Source organism: Lethenteron reissneri, chromosome 32 (assembly GCF_015708825.2).
Source record: "Lethenteron reissneri isolate LAM-NWPU_2019-01 chromosome 32, ASM1570882v1, whole genome shotgun sequence".
NCBI classification, from domain to species: domain Eukaryota; kingdom Metazoa; phylum Chordata; class Hyperoartia; order Petromyzontiformes; family Petromyzontidae; genus Lethenteron; species Lethenteron reissneri.
The window spans coordinates 8,747,218-8,765,886 of record NC_083810.1 but is presented as its reverse complement, the minus strand read 5'-3'; the positions used below and the strand labels follow the sequence as shown (position 1 = coordinate 8,765,886).

At 46.3% G+C, this 18,669-nt stretch overlaps 1 protein-coding gene across 1 annotated transcript in view; it reads right to left on the bottom strand.

The window, feature by feature from the left end:
- MYCBP2 (MYC binding protein 2) overlaps positions 1-18,669 on the bottom strand; it is a 121,312-nt gene that overhangs the window by 89,759 nt on the left and 12,884 nt on the right. Inside the window, 2 exon segments of the mRNA XM_061563890.1 lie at positions 3,919-4,072; positions 7,662-8,018. Of these exon segments, the coding sequence (XP_061419874.1) occupies positions 3,919-4,072; positions 7,662-8,018 (511 nt within the window).

The following is an 18,669-nucleotide window of genomic DNA, read 5'->3' as shown; positions in this document are numbered from 1 at the left end:
ATGTCTTGGGATACGACGTCTTGCTTGGGATACGACACGCTTGCAAGAACTTGTATGGGTCGGGATGCGTCACCGCGTACCCGCGTAGACCCCGTTCACGACTGAGACAAAGCGCCGCTCCTCAGTCTGCCTGTGCAGTAGTTTTAATGGAAGGGGACTCTCCTTCAAAAAAATAGCATCTCCTCCTCCCCTTCCTCACCACCATCCTCGTAGGCTATCACCTCCTCTCAGCAAGGTAAAGTGATGTTACGTTTAATTTTTATTTCAATTTATTTTAAATTATTTATGCATTTATTTTAACTTATGTATGCATTTTAGTAATAAGTAGTGTCTAAATTATTTGATACAACCCCATTAATGTATAATATGCCATATAAAATATAATTTCTTATACTCTGGAACAGATTATTTCCTTCCCCTATATTTCTTATGGGAAAAATTCGTTTGGTATACGTCATTTTCGGGTCTAAGTCCTCCTACCTTCTGGAACAAATTACCGAGGTACCAATTCATAACGAGTTTATGGTCTCAGCCCATGTCACCAATGAAGTACAATCGGCTCATATCCATACCCATAGGCTCACGTCAACTGAGTAGTTATTAAACCGTGATAGCAAGTGTAGTGAAGTTTATGGTCTCAGACAGGGCCATCAATAACCGCGTAAAAAAAAATCTTCAAATTAAAATATGGTTCTCCACTGAATTTGGCTAAATTCCAGCTCTGAGAATGAAAAGTATCAGTCCGTCATGCAAAGGACATTACTCTCATGTTGCAAGACAGGTGGGAAAGTGCTGCCCCCTAGAGTATGGACCAGTGGTCACTTGAATTAATTGCGTCTCAGTTATCAGCAAGGAGGCGCAGGAAACCACACACAGGCAGTGAAGGCAGCCAGAACCAGAGCAAACAATTGGCCAAGCTCTGTGGTGCAATATTGGAACATTCACCCATCTCCACATCTCCACACGTGGGAACAAAATGGAAGCATCCGGGAGGAAAATTCCCACGAGAGCGAGACGGGTACCACTCCCGCACAGACAGCAAACATCCAACGTACGGCGAGAATAGCGATGAAAATCAATCCAATCGCTGTACTGCCACACCCAGGAGATGGCGACCTAAACACCCTTGGGTAGGGCAGTTTTTGTGCGATTTGTTGAATTTGGTTCTGCAAGAGGTGGTCTGTGTCACCACTACGCGAGCGAAACAGACCAACACAGGCGATAACGGCATTGTTGCTAGCAACATTACGATATTTCGCTGGTGGTTGAGACTAACGATGCATTGGCAGCCAAGAGGCACACATGTCCGATGGTTCATCTCCCTTGGAGATGGAGCAATAAAATCAGTTTGTGCAGCAAAAGCTAGATAGTGAGACTGTGACAGTTTGGGGAGGGCCTTAATGCAGCAGTGGATATTTCACAGATGATGTTGAGGAAGGCAGTGACAAAGAAAAATACTATTTTTTGTAATGTATGCTTATACAGTACAGCCATTTCAATCGCTAATTGTATGTGTATTTGAATTAGCCATCACCTAATTCTGTCAAGGCAATACGGTGTTTTAATCTTAAATCGATTCTCTTTTTGGCGTATGCTACAAAAATAACAGTCTCTCAGAGGCAGAAAGAGCAGAAGGGGTTAACGCTGAACGATGCAAGAATCCATCATGGCACGGCTGCCGCCTGCTACCGACATCATTTTCCAGAACCAGCTGAGCAGCAGTGACATCACCACTGTTCAACATTCAGGGCGTGCGCGCCTCCGCACACTCGTTCCTTCCCTCTTACCCCACCCCCTACCACCTGACCACCCCCCCCCCCCGACTGACCCGCCCCCCCACTCCCCATAAGAACAGCTGACAGTAGCCGTAGGAGATGGTGGGAGTAGATGAGAGGCGTTGGGAGGTGTGATGCGACAGTCACGCTCTGTAATGGTTGAGTCAAAATGACAGATCAAAAACGTCCCGCTGTGGCGATGTACGAATTCTACCGTTGACCTCGGAGCTACGGGGGTGTGTGAATACAGCCGGTTGTTTTGGCGCAATCCACGGCTGGATGAGGCCCTCCCCACGCCATGTCGATCGTGGGGGACGTCTGACCATACTTCAGCAAGCTGGTCAGTGCATATTGGTGAAGGGGACCCAAGACCAGTTCAGATGTCACTCGCCACTAATGTTTGACATGGCAAGGAGTTGGAGTAGGGTTGGTGGTTTCATAGCCGTATTTTTCTCACCAATGCACCAACGCTCCACTGCACACCTGTAATTAGGCGTGTAACAATTCACCGATGCAACGCTTGAGATTCATTGTCGCAATTCAGGGTTGCGATTTCGATTCAAGCATAGATTCTCTTTTTGTCTCACCTTCATAATTTCTCGTTATTCCGGTGGCAATTGCACAGTCTTATTTGCTCCATTAGATGCAATGTAATATCAGAAAATCTTTAATTAAATTCGCATAAAATGTAAATAGACTATTCTTAATTGCATGCTCTGATTCACGTACCGTGAGTGTTAGGATTGACGCACCACTAGATGCATAACCTGGTAACTCAATGCTTTTGACATTGGAGCTTGTGGCCATAATGTGCAGTGAAACTCCCATTCCACCTGGCTATGAGGTGGTAAAGATACGTCAGTACAGCTAGGAGGCTGTACTGCACTCTATCTTGCAAAGTTATAAGCCATCATAGATGGGGCAATAAGATTGGTTTATGTGCAGGAAGCGAGGTGGATTATTGCATCACGAGACCATGAGAGATGGCGACGATTTGGGAAGGGCCTTCATGCAACAGTGGATAGATCATGGCTATTGCTGATTATCCCCTATTATGTGTGGGTTCTCTCAGATCCCAGGTTTCCTTTTTAATCTTCCAACTTCCTATCTCACCCCCAGATTAGGGGCAGCGGTAACACGGCAAGTATGACCTGTAAAATAGAGCCAGCCACCCACTTTTCCAGTGGACAGTTAAAGATCCCGTGAGATCGTTCGCGACAATAGACCACTGTACACGCTGGAGTCACGGTCCAAATTTGTCAAATTTGAAAAATTTACCCGCAAATAGCTCAATTGGGATTGCAGATTGTAACCGTTGCCCTGACTGCAAACATTTGGCAAGACCCTCCTAAGAGAGCCACGAGACTCAGTGAGGGTTCGCTGGGTAAACAAAGGAGTGACAGTGAGCAACATTGTTTCTTGTAAATCTGTGCCACACTCGAGATTTATCCGACTGCTGCCACTGGTCACTGCCATGCTGTAGGTTATGAATAATCAAATCGTGACCTTGAATTCTGACATGGGAGTGATGTGAAAGGTTGGAATGGGCAGTCCTTCACCTCGTGACACGACGTCGATATCAAAGCTGGCATAAAATTGGGAAAAAGAATGATGTTATAAATAACTGATTATTGAGTGGAATTGTGACTGAATCCTGACACCATCCCCCTGTGATTCATGATAATGAATGGCAGGGCGTGGTGTGGGGTTAACCATCACATGCCTATCCACACACACCTATCCACACATGCAGATCTCATAAAAGAACCCTTACTTTGACTTTAACAGACTGTTTGGGCAATTCTTGTTAGCAAGCACCTATAAAGGCACAGCACATTGCACACACACCCTGCCACCTTTGTCTCCCCAGTGGTGATGTTTACACAGGGCACCAGGTACTTAATTCAGGCACAGCCAGTTTAGGGGAGGGCCCAGAACCGTTTCAGATTTTCATCAGCTATATTATCCACGTGTGGGAATCGAACTCGGTTTGCCAGGTTTCGTGGCGCAGTGTGTGAAGCACGGCGCAGTGTGTGAACCACCACGCTCCCCCCCCCCCCCCCCCGACACCTGCCCCCACACGCACACCCAAAAAACGTACACCGCCCCCACACGCATACCCCCACACCTGGCACCCACTCACCCAGAATGTCGCTGGGCTCACTCTGCAGGCCCTCGGGCAGCTGTCCCTGCAGCACATCGAGCAGCGCCTGCAGGCTGCGTGCACACACCGCCGGGTGGCTCCGTCTCGTCTCGCGGATCAGCTCAAACACGCCGCACAGGCCCATGCCGACAATCTGGGGGGACGTGGGGGGCACACACAGGGAAGTGGAAGACGCAGACGGCAGTTGCGTGAGCGATGGCCAGCGGGTTCGAAATTTCAATTCACAGTCCACTGCTGGGCAAAGACCTCCCCATGCTGTGTCGGTCACGGGGGATGTTTGACCATACTTCAGCATGCTGGTCAGCGCGGCTCGGTGAGGTAGGCAGCCGGGGCTGTGGGGTTGGGGCAGAGGGGGGCAAGACCGGTTCAGATATCACTCACCACTAATATTACCCATGATTGGCATTTGACCTGTGGGTTGCCAGATTCATTGTGCAGCATTCTAGGCAATGTGAGACTGGCTCTACCAACCAACCAGTGGGTTAAGTACGGTAGGACAGGTGGAGAACAGGGTGCTGGGGCGGCGTGGAAGCTGAAAGGAACTGGACACAATGTTGTGCGGGGGATGACGGTTGTCCCCTCTGGTCACGTCACTCGGCACGGCAAAAGCTGCAGGCTCGCAGGGCAGCAGAAGGCCCGACAGACGTCCCAAACAGAAAAAAAACTCAAGAGAACTGCATGTCGTTAAAAAGAAATTAGCAAAAAAAACTGCAGCTTTGATTATTTTGTTACATTTTTAAAAATCTTATTATGCACATGCAATTCTGATCGCTGGCTTCCTTTATAAGGGAAAGGATGAGATTTCTGTTTAAGACCCCAGTCAAACTGGGAGGTCGGCGCATGAAGTCAACTTCATTTTAGATTTGAAGCTTTCATGACTGCAAGGATTCATACTCTTTGTTTTTTTCGGTAAAGTCACGTAGGTTAAAAGAAAACAAATAAATGAAATCACGACGATTCGGAGGCAACACAAGAAGACGGAAGCTTGTGTTGCTTCCGAAACGTCGTGATTTAATTTATTTGTTTTCTTTTAACCTACGTGACTTTACCGAAAAAACCAAAGAGTATCAATCATTTGTTCAGTTTGGAACTCCCTTCCCTCAATCATCTGTGCTGCTGACCCCCTGCCTCTGATTCCATCTGTGCAGAGATGCGAGTGCTATCCCCTCAAATGCGTGGTGGGTTTCCCTCCGGGTACTACGCTTTCCTCCCACACAAAGCCAAATGCTTATTTAAAAAAAAATGAAATGGCCAAATAACTCCATGTAGCAGAGGACCCTCCTGAAACAAATAAAGAGTCCCGAGACCCGGTGAGGATTTCCCGAATAAACGGAGGGTATTTACTATTGGTGTTTCACACCAAAGCGGTGGGACAAGGGAGGCACTTTGTAGCAATGTGGCAGGAGGCTGCTGGAAAGATTGCAACCCCCCCCTCCCCTCCACTATGAATGGCAAAGCCGTGTAATAGCGAGCCTCGACTGGCAGCCAAATGATTTATGCGCGGCACTCTTCACTGCCGATTGCCAGCAGCATGCGTGCCGGGGTGAGCCTCCATTACTGAGCAGCCGGCCATTGTTAGCATGGATTAGTCGGCAGACACACCGTCTACAATACCACCATCGTCATTCATTATTCAGCATTCGGCACGCACAACGATTATTATTATCATCATCATCATCACTGTTATTAAAGGCGTTGTAATGTAATGAAAGGCAACTGAAGACTGTTGGCAATTGATTTCAATGATCGAACCGTGTGAATTGATGGTGATTCGATGATGATCGAAACCAAGTTAATTATCTTGATGATGGTGATTGATAATAATAATAAAAACCATGTTAATCCTAATGATGGTGACTGATGATAACCAAAACCATGTTATTATAATGATGAGGTTACTGATGATGATCAAGCAAATTACATTAGCGAGTATGATGACAAAGAAGCTAACAATGGTGACAATAACAATACTAGCAACATGACTTATTAATCATTTGGCATTGATTTTTGAAAGCAATGAACAAAAGACAAATTATTAAGAAGATAATGGTGAAACTGCAGATGATGATGTGATAACCGCAACAATGATGATGGTCATTTTTTTCGTATAGTTGGGCAAAATTTCAAGTGACCAGCAACAAACAGCACTATCACAGTTGTAATAGAAAAGGGTTAACACGTTTGTTGAAGTGCGTAAGGTGATTATAAGAGATTGGGAGAAAAGGCAATGGGAGGGAAATGCCAAAGTGTAGCAATGCAAAAGAAGTTGCATAAATTGAGGTGTTGTGACCAGCAGTGTGGGTGAGTGGGTGAGCAATTGAGTGGATGAGTCGGTGAGTGGGTCAGTGGGTGGGTGAGTGAATGGGCCAGTGGGTGGGTGAGTGAATGGGTCAATGGGTGGGTGAGTGACTGTTGTTGTGACCTGCAGTGTGATGGTCCGACTCAATATGGATCACATGAGACGAAACAGCCGGTGAAGGAATCGATAAGTTAAATTCAAGGGAACAGCCACCAACAACCACGAACGAGCCTCCGAGTTGCATTTGAACCACGGCGGTGATATCCAGCAGTGGAAAGGGCTGAATTATAACGTCGGTCATAACATGCAAGATTACGGCGTATTATTACACGCATGATAGTAATATCATATAGAAATGAGAACAAAATGAATAACCTTAAATGAACAGTAATTGCAAAAGTAACAATTAAGACCCATTACGGTAATGACATCATAATCAATAATAAAAGGATGATGATGATGATGAAGGATGGTGGAAATTGTAGGATTAATAATACATTAGTTTAATGCAGCTTCTGAGGCCATAAAGAAAACAGATTTTTAGAAAAGGAAAGTTTCTTTGTGCTGACAAGTACCCAACTCATCGCTTTAGCCGACGGCCCGCACATTCACACGGTATCTCCATCCGCGGTCTCAATTAGGTGCCTTATAAATAACAAATTGCACTGTGCCGTTGCCAGCAAAGGAAAGCGACGGGTAATTTCTAAATGGAGCTCAATACAATTACAACGCGAGCTTGCGCAGCGTCTGAACGCAAGCGCTTCTCAAAGAAGTTGCAAAGAAATGTGGGCATAGTTATTTTACAAGAAGATAGAGGGGCAAATCAGCCAAATAGGCACAGAGGAAGCTCTGGAGCCTGGAATTGAACAGGGGTTAGGGAGTCTACAGCATGGTGGAGGGGGGGGCTGCCGTGAGCAAAATAATTACCACCGCTCCTGCAGATGCTCTCAGCACATAGACCAAAACATTGCACATCACGCTGAGCGGTGCGTAGCCCGTGTACAAGTGTGCGAGAACAGCCCAGGAATGTGACATCACAGAGCGTCTTCGGAGGTCGCTTTAAAACGAGCTTATGTTCCACTGCACACTGTGAGGGCTCCTTTTATAAATTAGTCTCATGACAGGATGCTAGGAGCATCATTGGAACAGAATTATACACAGCTAAAAATAAATCCTTTAAGATGTGAAAAACAGACCACCACTAAAAGCTTCTGGAAATTAGAACACATTACCTGTGAAATAAAGCCAGTTTCTGTACAGTCGCATGAAGATGTAGATGCTAAATACATCCTTGCTCTTTGGTTCTTTCGGTAAAGTTACGTAGTTACATCCATGTTGTAATAACGTGGAACGTTCTGATCTGCCCCTTAAGGACATCTGTCAAAAAAACTGCTCCAGTCTAAACAGATATTCTGATTCTGACCTTGGGTAATTTTGTGGGCGGCTCGCGGGCCTCCTCGTCCTCCTCCTCGCTCTCCGAGTCGCCGCCAAACGCGGCCAGCCCCCCGGCTCCCGTCAGCTGCGCCGCCGACAGCGACGCTTGCACCCCGGCGGCCGCCCCCGCCGCCCCGCCGGCCAGCGCGCCTCCCGCGCGACCCGCGGCGCCGCCGGGCAGCAGGGAGCCCATGGCGCCGCCCGAGCCGAGGGAGCCTGCGGGCCAGCCGGCACGCCAGCGCCGCTCAAGCACGCACTGGCGCACGCTGGCGTACACGTTGAAGGCCGACGGGTTGCTGTGCAGCTTGATTTCGGGCGGCGGCAGGGCGCCATCCGTGCCGTCGGCCTGCACACGCGCGCAGAGGGGTGACGGTAAAGTTAGGATAAATTTGTGGAGGGTAAGATATCAGTTATTGCTATGATGGAATCAAAAACATTCAAGAAACCGGGTCAGGTGGCACAGTTATTCTGACTTCCTGGATTTGACTCTAACTTCCTGGACCTTGTCTTGACACATTTTCAAGCGAAACTTCGTGTATTTGTGACCATGGGCATGCGTCAGCACCACATCAGGCTGCCTCCGTCTCCCCAGTGCTGAAGTTGGACGGCGCCACAGCCTGGTGGTAGTGTTCGAATACAACACCGGTTAATACCGCGGTGCTTATCAACCATAAAAATACCGTATCCGCAGTCCGCTTCGCAGTGGACATTAAAGATCCCGTGATGTAATTGCCAAATAGACGGTTGTGTTCTGGCGTCATGGCCTAAATTTGAAAAAAATTATCGCAAATTATGCAATTGGGATTATGCATAGCAATCATCAGCCCCCTACTATTAAAGGTTGGTAACCCTCTCCTCATGAGACTTTGTGAGACTTTCCTGGTAATAATACTAATAACACACCACATCATGTGCTCATTTGTGGCTGAATTGACCGATGGGATGCCCAGGACCGCTTCAGATAATCTAAACTATTTTTTTTTTACCAGGTAAGGCCCACTGAGCTATATAGCTCTTTTTCAGGAGCAACCTGGCCACAAATGATAGTTCAACTAAGTTGGGCTATCATGTGGAAATTTAACGCAAACAAATACTCTCAAAGGATATTTCTAAATGTGGAGGGATCAAACCCACGACCTCGTGTATACCATATAATTGCGTCAATGAGCGGCCAGGAATCAAACTAAGGCCGGCGGAATGATATACAGTGACACGTTCGATTTCAAAATTGTCCTAATAGTGATGGGCAGTGGAGGCCCAGGGCAGCTAAATCCATTGTTGTACTGTAATTGTACGCTCTCAGAATTCAGCAATCCAAACTGAGTGGGCAGGCATGGTGAAGCACACTGCAGAGTCAAACAAACCCCCGTGATTGACACAAAGAGGGGTACACGCCTTCACCCAACAGTGAACGGACCAAGGGCTTGTACATATATTCTTTCCTGTCAAAAGGAAACCAATAATTATCGACAAAAATTGGGTAAATAATTGTGATTTAAAGCTTTCGTGACTGCAGGGACTCATATTCTTGGTTCTTTCAGTAAAGTCACGTAGAAGGGAAATAATAAAATAATAAAAATAAAACATTTAAATTCTGATGATGATTGCTTGTGTTGCAATCGAAACGTCGTGATAATTTTATAGTAATTTTTTATTATTTTATTATTTTCCTTCTACGTCACTTTACTAAAAGAACCAAGATTATAAATAATTGTGGTTAACAAAATTGATTGCACACAAATGAAAGTATTTTTGCTAGAAATATAACACGAAATTATTATTAAAAATAAATGCACGCATGTAATGGGCATTTTACATTAATGTAAAATAAAAAAAATGTTGGATGACATAAAACAGCCTTGATTCAAGAAGCTCCCAGCACGTGCAGCGAAACATTGGGCATCTTGCCGAACAACAATAACGATAAAATTTACATCTGTAAGGGACATTTCATCCGTAAGGTCCCAATACGGAAAGCAGAAAATAAATAGAACCTGCTGGGTAAACGGCCAGAACTAGGTGGTAAAAGTCCAAGTTTAAAGAGGCGAGTGTTCAAGACACACACGATACAACCTAACTACACAACCCAGCCCGAGAACTGCACAGTAGCACAAGCACTGAAAAGAAAGGCAGAAAGCCAACGCAGTACTCCTGTACGGTACAAACAAACTGCTCTCTAAACGTTTCTAAGAAGGGCAGTGGAGGCCGTGGTGGTAAGTGTCCCTTTGGCACCTCCCTCACTTTACCACCATGCGTGAATCTCTAATGGAGGGCGATTGTGTGCAGGAGCTCTTCTGAGAGAGAGGGTCTCTGAGACTCGGTGAGGCTTTCCAAAGCTAAGAGAGAGCAAATAAATTAATTAGGTTTGCAATGAGCGTTATTCCCCTGCCCAGGAAGTGCACTCTGTTGGTGGCTGCAGGATTTTAGTGAATTACAAACACCCCCGCAGCACTGCATCTCTCTTTTTCCTCTCCAATCAGGTTTTTTTTAAATGGATTAAGAACGGATTAATTGCTTTGCCAATCCACTTTCGGGATGAAGTCCTCCCCCACGTCCCGTCAGTCATGGGGGTTGTTTGACCATACTTCACCACGCTAGTTAAATGAGGGTTGCCGTAGCGCAGGGGGGACCAGGACCGGTTCAGACATGACTCCTGCCACTGGTGTTAGCTATGGCCAGGAATCAAACTTTAGGTAGCCAGGTTCAGTGCGGGTAACAACTGCACCACCATGCCACCTCAAATTAGATTTTTATCTACTTTAATTTTACTGTACATTATTATTTGGTCTAATGAATTGGGTGTTGGTAATCTACTGTGAATTATTGTTGAATGTTTTCTGCGATATATATAATTTAAATGTTTACTATATTCTTTTGTAGCCCATGTCCCACTTGAAAATGACTAGTTTGCTCTCCATCAGCTGTTATCTCGTAAAATCAAGGATTCCAATTACCTACCAACCTACCTATACATTGATCAGAAAGAATCAATCCTCAAACATGTTTTGACGTACGTATCATGAGCACAAATAGCTATTTCAAATCGATGGATCAATTAATTATTACATGACTGACATAACACCAATGTGCAATGCACCTCATTAACGGCTTCTGTTTAAAATAAACTTAACCATCATTTGCCCTTCACTCAACCGACCAACCATTCCTGATAATTAACGAACTCCACCTTCTCCCGCTCCATGTGACATGACGGGACGCAGTGACCGCCCGCAGTCTCTGCTTTCCAGGCTTCCATAAAGCCTACGGAGACTGTGCAAGTCATCCAACTAGGTGAGAACTAAATTGACGGGGAAGACTTGGGGAGAACCCCCGTGTAAAATATGCCAGCGGCTCCAATAGACAAACCGAAGAGACGTATTGATGATCCTAAGATTGGCAGGAGAAACTCTTAGGACTCAAAGCACCCAAGAGGCTGCTGCCACCGACCTGAGAGGCTGTGAATTCCTGTGCCCCGGCGATCAATGCTTGGCCTCAACCCCCAGGGCCAATTCCATCGCAACGTCCATTAAGGAAATGCAACGGGGACACAACGGGACTGGACAAAGAGCAGTGCCGAGGTTACAGGGTTCATTGGTAGACTGTTGCAACTTAGCGTGGCACGTGTTGGCGTCGTTGATCAGAGGTGAGGGTTCATTTGGAAAACTTTGCATCTACCCCCATGGGACATAGTCATGATTGTCTTGTCGACCGTGCCCTTGTCGGCCATCATGTTTTTTAAAGGAAAATCGGTACGTTTGGTTACCCACAGGGCTTATCATAACCAGAGATTTACAAATAATATCCTAAGTGGGCTTGGACAGGATGCGCCGCTAGAAGGAATGCTGGCCGGTGGTCGAGACTTGTGACAGTGGTGAGCAAAGGAGCAATCACGCCCGCGAGCAAGTCTACCAAAGAGATGCCGCAATGACCTAAGCTTGTGCAGCCGCTAGCTAATATTTTTGCATTGTGTAGTGCCATAGGTGGGCCACACTTACCAGCAGTGGTGGACAGGGCCCATCTGTAGGTACCTCGGACCCCCAGGGGAGAGGCCATTGTGCCAGCCCAAGAGGGGAGGGGCTGCCGAGGGCTTAGCTGTCTAGGATCATAGAGCCCCCAGTCGCCCCTCCCCTGGGGGTCCGAGGTACCTGCAGATGGGCCCTGTCCACCACTGCTGATAAGTGTGGCCCACCTATGGCACTACAATTGCAAGACCGTGAGAGATAGCAACGATTTAGGGAGGTTTTCCCCCTGCAGAGGATAGATTATGGCTGATGTTTTTACTAGGCACCGCCACAACTTGCCTCCCTCACAATACAATGAACAATTCAGTCACAATTGGATTCAAGAATCCATTCATTTGAATACATTTGTATGCAAACGATTCGAAGCACGTATCATGACTACAATAATACGGATTCATCGCTGAGTCAACACATCATTACACGACTAAAGAAACAACTGAAATCACCTAGGCTTAAAAAAAAAAGACAATGTTTCATGCAATGTCCTTCCTTCATAGCACAATACATTACAATAATTTACCCACGAAAGCTTCACTGAGTTTCAAGACTCTTTTTGAGGGGGTGTCCTGTTACACGGGAATGCTTGGCCAATCCCATCGATGAGAGTTTGGCTTCGTGTGGGAGAGAAAGCGGAGTACACAGAGAAAACCCAACATGCATACCACTGGAGTAACAACTCAAATTTCTGCACAGATGGATTCGATAACCTTACAGCTGTGCCACCACCTTGCAGCCCGGCCCAGCGGGTTTGGGAGTTGCACAAAGCTGCGTGAGCAGTCTCATTTGTCTGGCCATGTCACCGTGCTGTTACATATGAAAGAGTGTGCGCGCGTGTATGTACGTATGTATCGTTATTGATCAAACGAAAGGGCTGCTATTTATCTTTTTCAGTCAAGTGCCTGCCAATGGATTTCTTGGAAAGACACTAAAAGTAATTGTTATTATTGTTATTACCTGGATCAGTCACACATTAAGATTTACAACCCATGCACTAAAATGTTGCTATCTCACACGCTGTGCTAAAATGTTGCGATCTCACAAGCTGTGGTGGGGGGTGATGTTCCCTTGACGGTCTTTCAATGCAATTACAAGCGTGCACTTCTACACGCTTATCCTTGCCCCCTTTCAGTCATCATACCATTTACTTTGACAGTCTCCGTGGTTCTGGATCCATAGCCGATTCCACGTGGATTAGAGAAAATACGAAAAGTTATACACATCACCCTGATAACACGAAGCAGGCTAGAGCAGGACACGTGACAAAAAAACGGCGATGTACGTATGTTGAACTTCTTTCACACCGTATGTAGCCAACCGTCGGCCATTGGTAGAGACTCAAGATGGGAGCGCAAGCAGACAAAAGTTGGAAGAGGAACGTCCACCTCGGAGACGGAGCCATGAAACCGGTTCGTGTGCGGGAAGCAAAATGGATCGTTTGGGACTGTTGCATTGCATCACTGTGGGGGATGGCATTGGCTTGGCGGAGTTCTTCATCCAGCAGCGGAAAAATTGGCTGATGATGATCTTGGCCACTGCCCGGGCACGGCAAGATTCCAATTTAAACTGAAGAGGAGCTCTGAGCGATGTGACATCGATTTGAGTGTGAGATGGTTACTGGACTAGATCACCCAGCACCCCCCAACCCCCAAATTCCCCACCCTCAAAACCTTCACCCCCCCAACCGCCCCCCTCGGGCCGGGCACTGTAAGACCAATGACCCCGTCACGTGCAGTACATTTGTGCACGGCGTTAAAACAAATATTCACCCAGGGTCTGTCTTGTGAAAAGGACACCTGGCATCTTGGTGTCAAAGGGCACTTGCCAGGTTATCCGTAAAGGTTAAGAGTATTCATTCATTTTTTGTTCATTTTACTGAATGATGCAGAAACTGATATGTACTGAAGTGGATATTCTGAACAGAAATTCACGAAGTGAGGTCATATTCCAAAATAACAAGGCACACAGACCGGCGAAGGACGTTTTTCTCACTGCGTTAAGAAATCTCATTATCTACCATTAGTTTAGTCGAGAATTATATTCTCCGTCCAATCGTAATAAAATGTAAATCGATTTAACGAGGAAAGCCTCATTGAGTCTCAAGACTGTTTTATTAGCAGTGTCCTTACTTACATTTGGGTGCATGGCCAAGAAATTCCGAGTTCTCTGAGATGCAACCCGAGAACTCAGAATGAACTGACCACCCATATGAAGGGGCACGAGTCAAAGCTCCACACGGAGATTCAAGAATCCATTGCTGGACCACTGTCTCATAGCCACCTCGCAGCCCAAGCCTGCATTAGGGGATGGTGAAGGCGGAGAGCGTGGTAGTTCAGTACAACAGCGGATTTTGGCTGGACTGCCAACCGCTGCCCACCACGTAGCCCCCATATCCCCACATCCTTCCATGCATGGCGGTCGCCCATCGAAGGACGAACCAGGCTCAGCCCCACCCCACTTAGCTTCCAAGATCCACTGAGATTATTATTACTACACTTGTTTACGTAGAAAGACCACACCGTAGTCTCGAGACCATTTTTCACCAGGCACATTCGGGGTTGTTTGGTCGTGTAAGGTCAACGAGTACATCCGGTGTTATTCTCTAACATGCACACTGAAGGTCCTTTGTGTTGACAAGCACTCTGCCTTACAGACACACTGACTGCCAGCTGCCTCATCAAGCTGCGTTTTAATAGAATAGTGGCTAAGGAGGGGTGCACGTTTTTGACTTAGTTGGGAAGTTGCTGAGCTTCGCGGGAGAGCGAGGATTACGGATAAAATTCACAGACCTGCTTACATCGCGCATTGTGCTTGCATTAAAGCGCCGTAGCAGCCCCCGCCTGTGATGCGATGCTTTGAGAGACCAGGAAATGGCAGTAGAGAAAATCGGGGTTCGTCCACCCATTCTTGTGGACCTTTGCGTGTTATCACCGATGACGTGCGTTGGGGTTTCTCGGGGTACTCTGGTTTCCTCCCACATTTCTAATTATCATTTTTATATTACCAGGAAAGACCCAAAAGTGACCTGGCCACAAATGATAGCTCAACGAAGTGGCTTATCATGTAAAATTTTAAGCAGCCTTTTTCCCTCCATACACAGAGAGAGACTATGTTGTGTGTCCCTCTCTGTGTTGTCTCTCTGCTTGTGTGTCTGTCTGTGTGTCTCTGTGTCTGTGTTTTGTCTCTCTCTCAAATTTAGTTATACCTGATAACGACGGCTTGTGATGCAATAGAATCGTCGTATTCTATTATTTAGTTTATTTTACTTCTACGTGATTTTACCGAAAGAACCAAAGAGTAATTCCTGCAGTCACGAAAGCTTCAAATCAACCTCATTAAATTGGCTGAAAACATCAAATGAAAACCCAATGTAGCAGAACCCTCTTTGAAAGAGTCCTTGGAATCAGTGTGGGTTATCTGGATAAGTTATTCTACTTATTATTATTATCATGAATGTAAATCTACCGAGACAAGCTTGTTGTTCCATAAGGAGCATCCTTAGCTGCCTTGAAGATGTGCTTTATATAGAATTGTCTCAAGGCCTGTGAAGACTACTTATTGGCCTCTACTGTCGGATCTAACCATCACACTCCATTATTTATAACAGCAAAAAAACCACACGCGCGCGCGAGCACACACACACACGCGAGCACAGTACGTCACAGCAATCCCACAATGTGCAAAAGAGGCATAAAATACCTCATGCCATTAGATGCGCTTACCGCGAGCAAATGACAAGAAATCCGCCACGCATAACGCTATTACAAAAGCTCCCGTTTCTAACCCGGCAGCAGGCAAGGATTTCTTTTGGTGGTTAAAAATGAAATAAAACATTTTGGAATTAAAAAAACAACAACTCCCCGCCGGGCTTGATTGACGAGCCGCGAAAAGCGGAGCGACGCGATTAGGAGTGGAACGTTAACGCCGGGGGGCGGGGGGCCAAGGAAGTGGTTTGGAGGTCCGAGACGCTGAGCCGGTACAGTCAAGATCTCCCAGATTCGAAATCCAATCGGAGTTTTAACCGCTAACACTTAAGCTGTGGTCTCAATTGTAGTGAGATCATTGGTCTCAGACTGGTCACCATTGATTGGCTGCGTAAAAAAAATCAAGAGCAAATTTGTTTTTTTTTCACTCAATTCGAAAAAATTACGGTTTGGTTTTGACTGTCACGTGATGACCTCTTCCACGGCGGGGCATGTGGGGAAGTGCACCCCCCCCCTCCCCTCGCAGATTGTGGATAAGAGGTCACTGGAAGGCAAATCAGAAGTACTTCTGGGCTGTTCCTCTAACATGGGGTAATGCATTTCAAATCAACAATTCTCTGTCTCCGGACCTGACGCCAAAAGCACACCGCCAATACAACTGGCAAAAAACGTCATGTTTTTTAAAGATTTGAAGGTTATTTGCGTGTCAATTCCAGTACAAACAACCTCTGAAAATGCTGTGTGTGAGCCGCAGGCATCCCAAGGGTACCAGTGTGAAATTGGGGCACACAAGAGCACGGCACTCCTGATAAGGCACTGACAGAGGCATTCAGCCATCAAAACCTGTTAATAATATTAATATTTTCATGATGCTCGTTTTCCCAGGAAAACCTCACCGAGTCTCGTGATTTTCTTTCAGGAGTGTCCTGCGAAGTGTGCGCAACAGTGGGGGGCAATAATTGCTATGTAGCTTCTACGTGAGTAATTGGCGGCGAAGTTTAGAAAATGTGGACCCCTGACGCTAGCGCACAATGCCACGACTTTCTTGCAAACGACAGTCACGAGATATCTAACATCCACTGTGAAGCAGACAGTGTTTATTTTTATGGTTCATTCGCTCGCAGTATTAATGAGGACTGGTCACTGGATTTTAACCTCCAACTTATTTTGTGATCCCGTGCGATGCTTGGTGGATCACGCAGAGATTTGTAAAACTCCCAAACCCACTGGGCTGAGACGGTGGCGAGGGTTTACATAAACCGATCACGAGAAACATAAATGAGTATGCAAGGAAAACCCTTTGTCAAACCTCTGCTGGATGAGGGCCTCACCACATCGTTTGACCATACTTCACCACGTTGGTCAGCACGCGTTGGTTAAGCCGGCAAGCATTGATGTTGGAGCACAGAAGTACATGACAACAATAGATTTTTCCGATCACCCTCTGCTACCCACAACTTGTCAAATTACATCAAAATGTAATTTGGTTCTTCATCACTTTAAGCCATGCTAAAATGGTTTCACCCAAGCCTCACACTCCTGTCTCATCTCATTCTACTCTGACATTCATCAATAAAACACAATAGAAAAACACGTACACACACGTGCAGGGCCGTCATATTTCTCTAGACGGCAGCGGGTGTCGTCACCAACGCCCTAATGATTTCAGGCGAAACCAATAACCAGAGCCTCTCCCACACGAAACGGCATCTTCATGATCCACTTGAGCAAACGATGCCACGGCACTTCCAAAGCCAAGCAAATATTTTTTGTCGTCACCAAACCTGCATCATTGCTCACGCATGTAGTATAAATCCCAGTGCACAAAGCTCCATTATAAATAACTAGTCCTGACGTAAGGTTTGCAGATGATAATGATATTTGAATAGCCCTAAGCCAATTAACCAGACTGGGAGCTTGAGAAGACAGGCAGGTTAATCTAATGGAATATTTTAAATGGTGCGCTCTTTGAGAAGGCACGTCACACGTGCATTGGTTAAAATGCAGCCGGTCTTATTATGACCCATTTTATTTTTTTCAATGTTTCTTGAATATTTGAATGGTGAAAGTCACGCCTTGTACACACAGTGCTTACATTACACCAACGTATACAGCCCAAAAGCATATTGTCTACAAAGCCACTGCCCTCCTACCACCCAGCCCCATTCAATTATCGTCGGCCGCTTTCGAGAGCCGCTTCACTCGCCGATGTCATCTCCGACGTTTTATTGGGGGTGGAGAAAACGCGCCATTAATTACGGCGACAGCGAGACCCACAACAACAACAACGCCACTACGTTTGTTTCCGCCATTGTGCCGTACACCTCTCCGCAGTGTCTTTAGGTTGTTACCGCGCGTCGTTTGGCACGATGTCTGTCTGACGTTTCGCTCCACACGCTGAGATCTCATCGGTTGCTGAAGAACATCGATGTCGCGCCGAACAACGCGTGATACAACCAGCCCAAGAACATGAAGCTACGCAGCACAACCGTGAAAAATCTACACACGAAGGTAGCTTCCCTTACATAAGACATCCGGCTGAGGGCAGAGGTGTGGTGGAGAGCTACTATAGAAACGTTGTCGGTCCTTGTGCCGTGGGTCGTCGGTAATGGCATGAACCAATTCGGTCTGCGAGTCGGCTCAACAGAAGAGTAGTTTGTTTGTGTGTCCAACTAAGGCACGGATAAAACACGCACCCTTGCGTGTATGTGATATTACACTGCTGCAAAAATAATCATTCAAAATCGCGCAATGCGCTAAATTACCAACTTCACGTGCCATTAGTAGATTTCTATCGGTTTCAAAACATCCATTATTACGCCTGCCCAATTTCGCTTAACATAAAGAGTGACAAATTGAATTAAGCGAATCTTTCTGCAAAAACAACTAGAGAGAGTAGTGTACAGTCAAATAAGTGCCCCACTTTTGCTTTTCCCGCTATATTTGGCTTGTGGTTAATGTGTAACATCCGGGCGAGGCATTTACATATTTTACCCTTCAACGCTTGGCCCAATTACATTAAGGCTAAAGGAATTGCACAGCTGGGTTAAAGAACACTCGCTTACGGTTCATCTCGAATTATCCATGACAGAAAAAGACCGATTACTCAATAAAAATGACGACGTCAAATGTGAGATATGGGGGTAGGAATGCTCACTGTCTAAGGGTGGGCCGGGGCGGGGGCGGGGGCAGGGTTCGGCTTGCACACACTCTTACTCAGCGTGAAACCATTGCACCCGGCCAACGTTGCTTCACTTCAGGCAGTGGGTGCAGT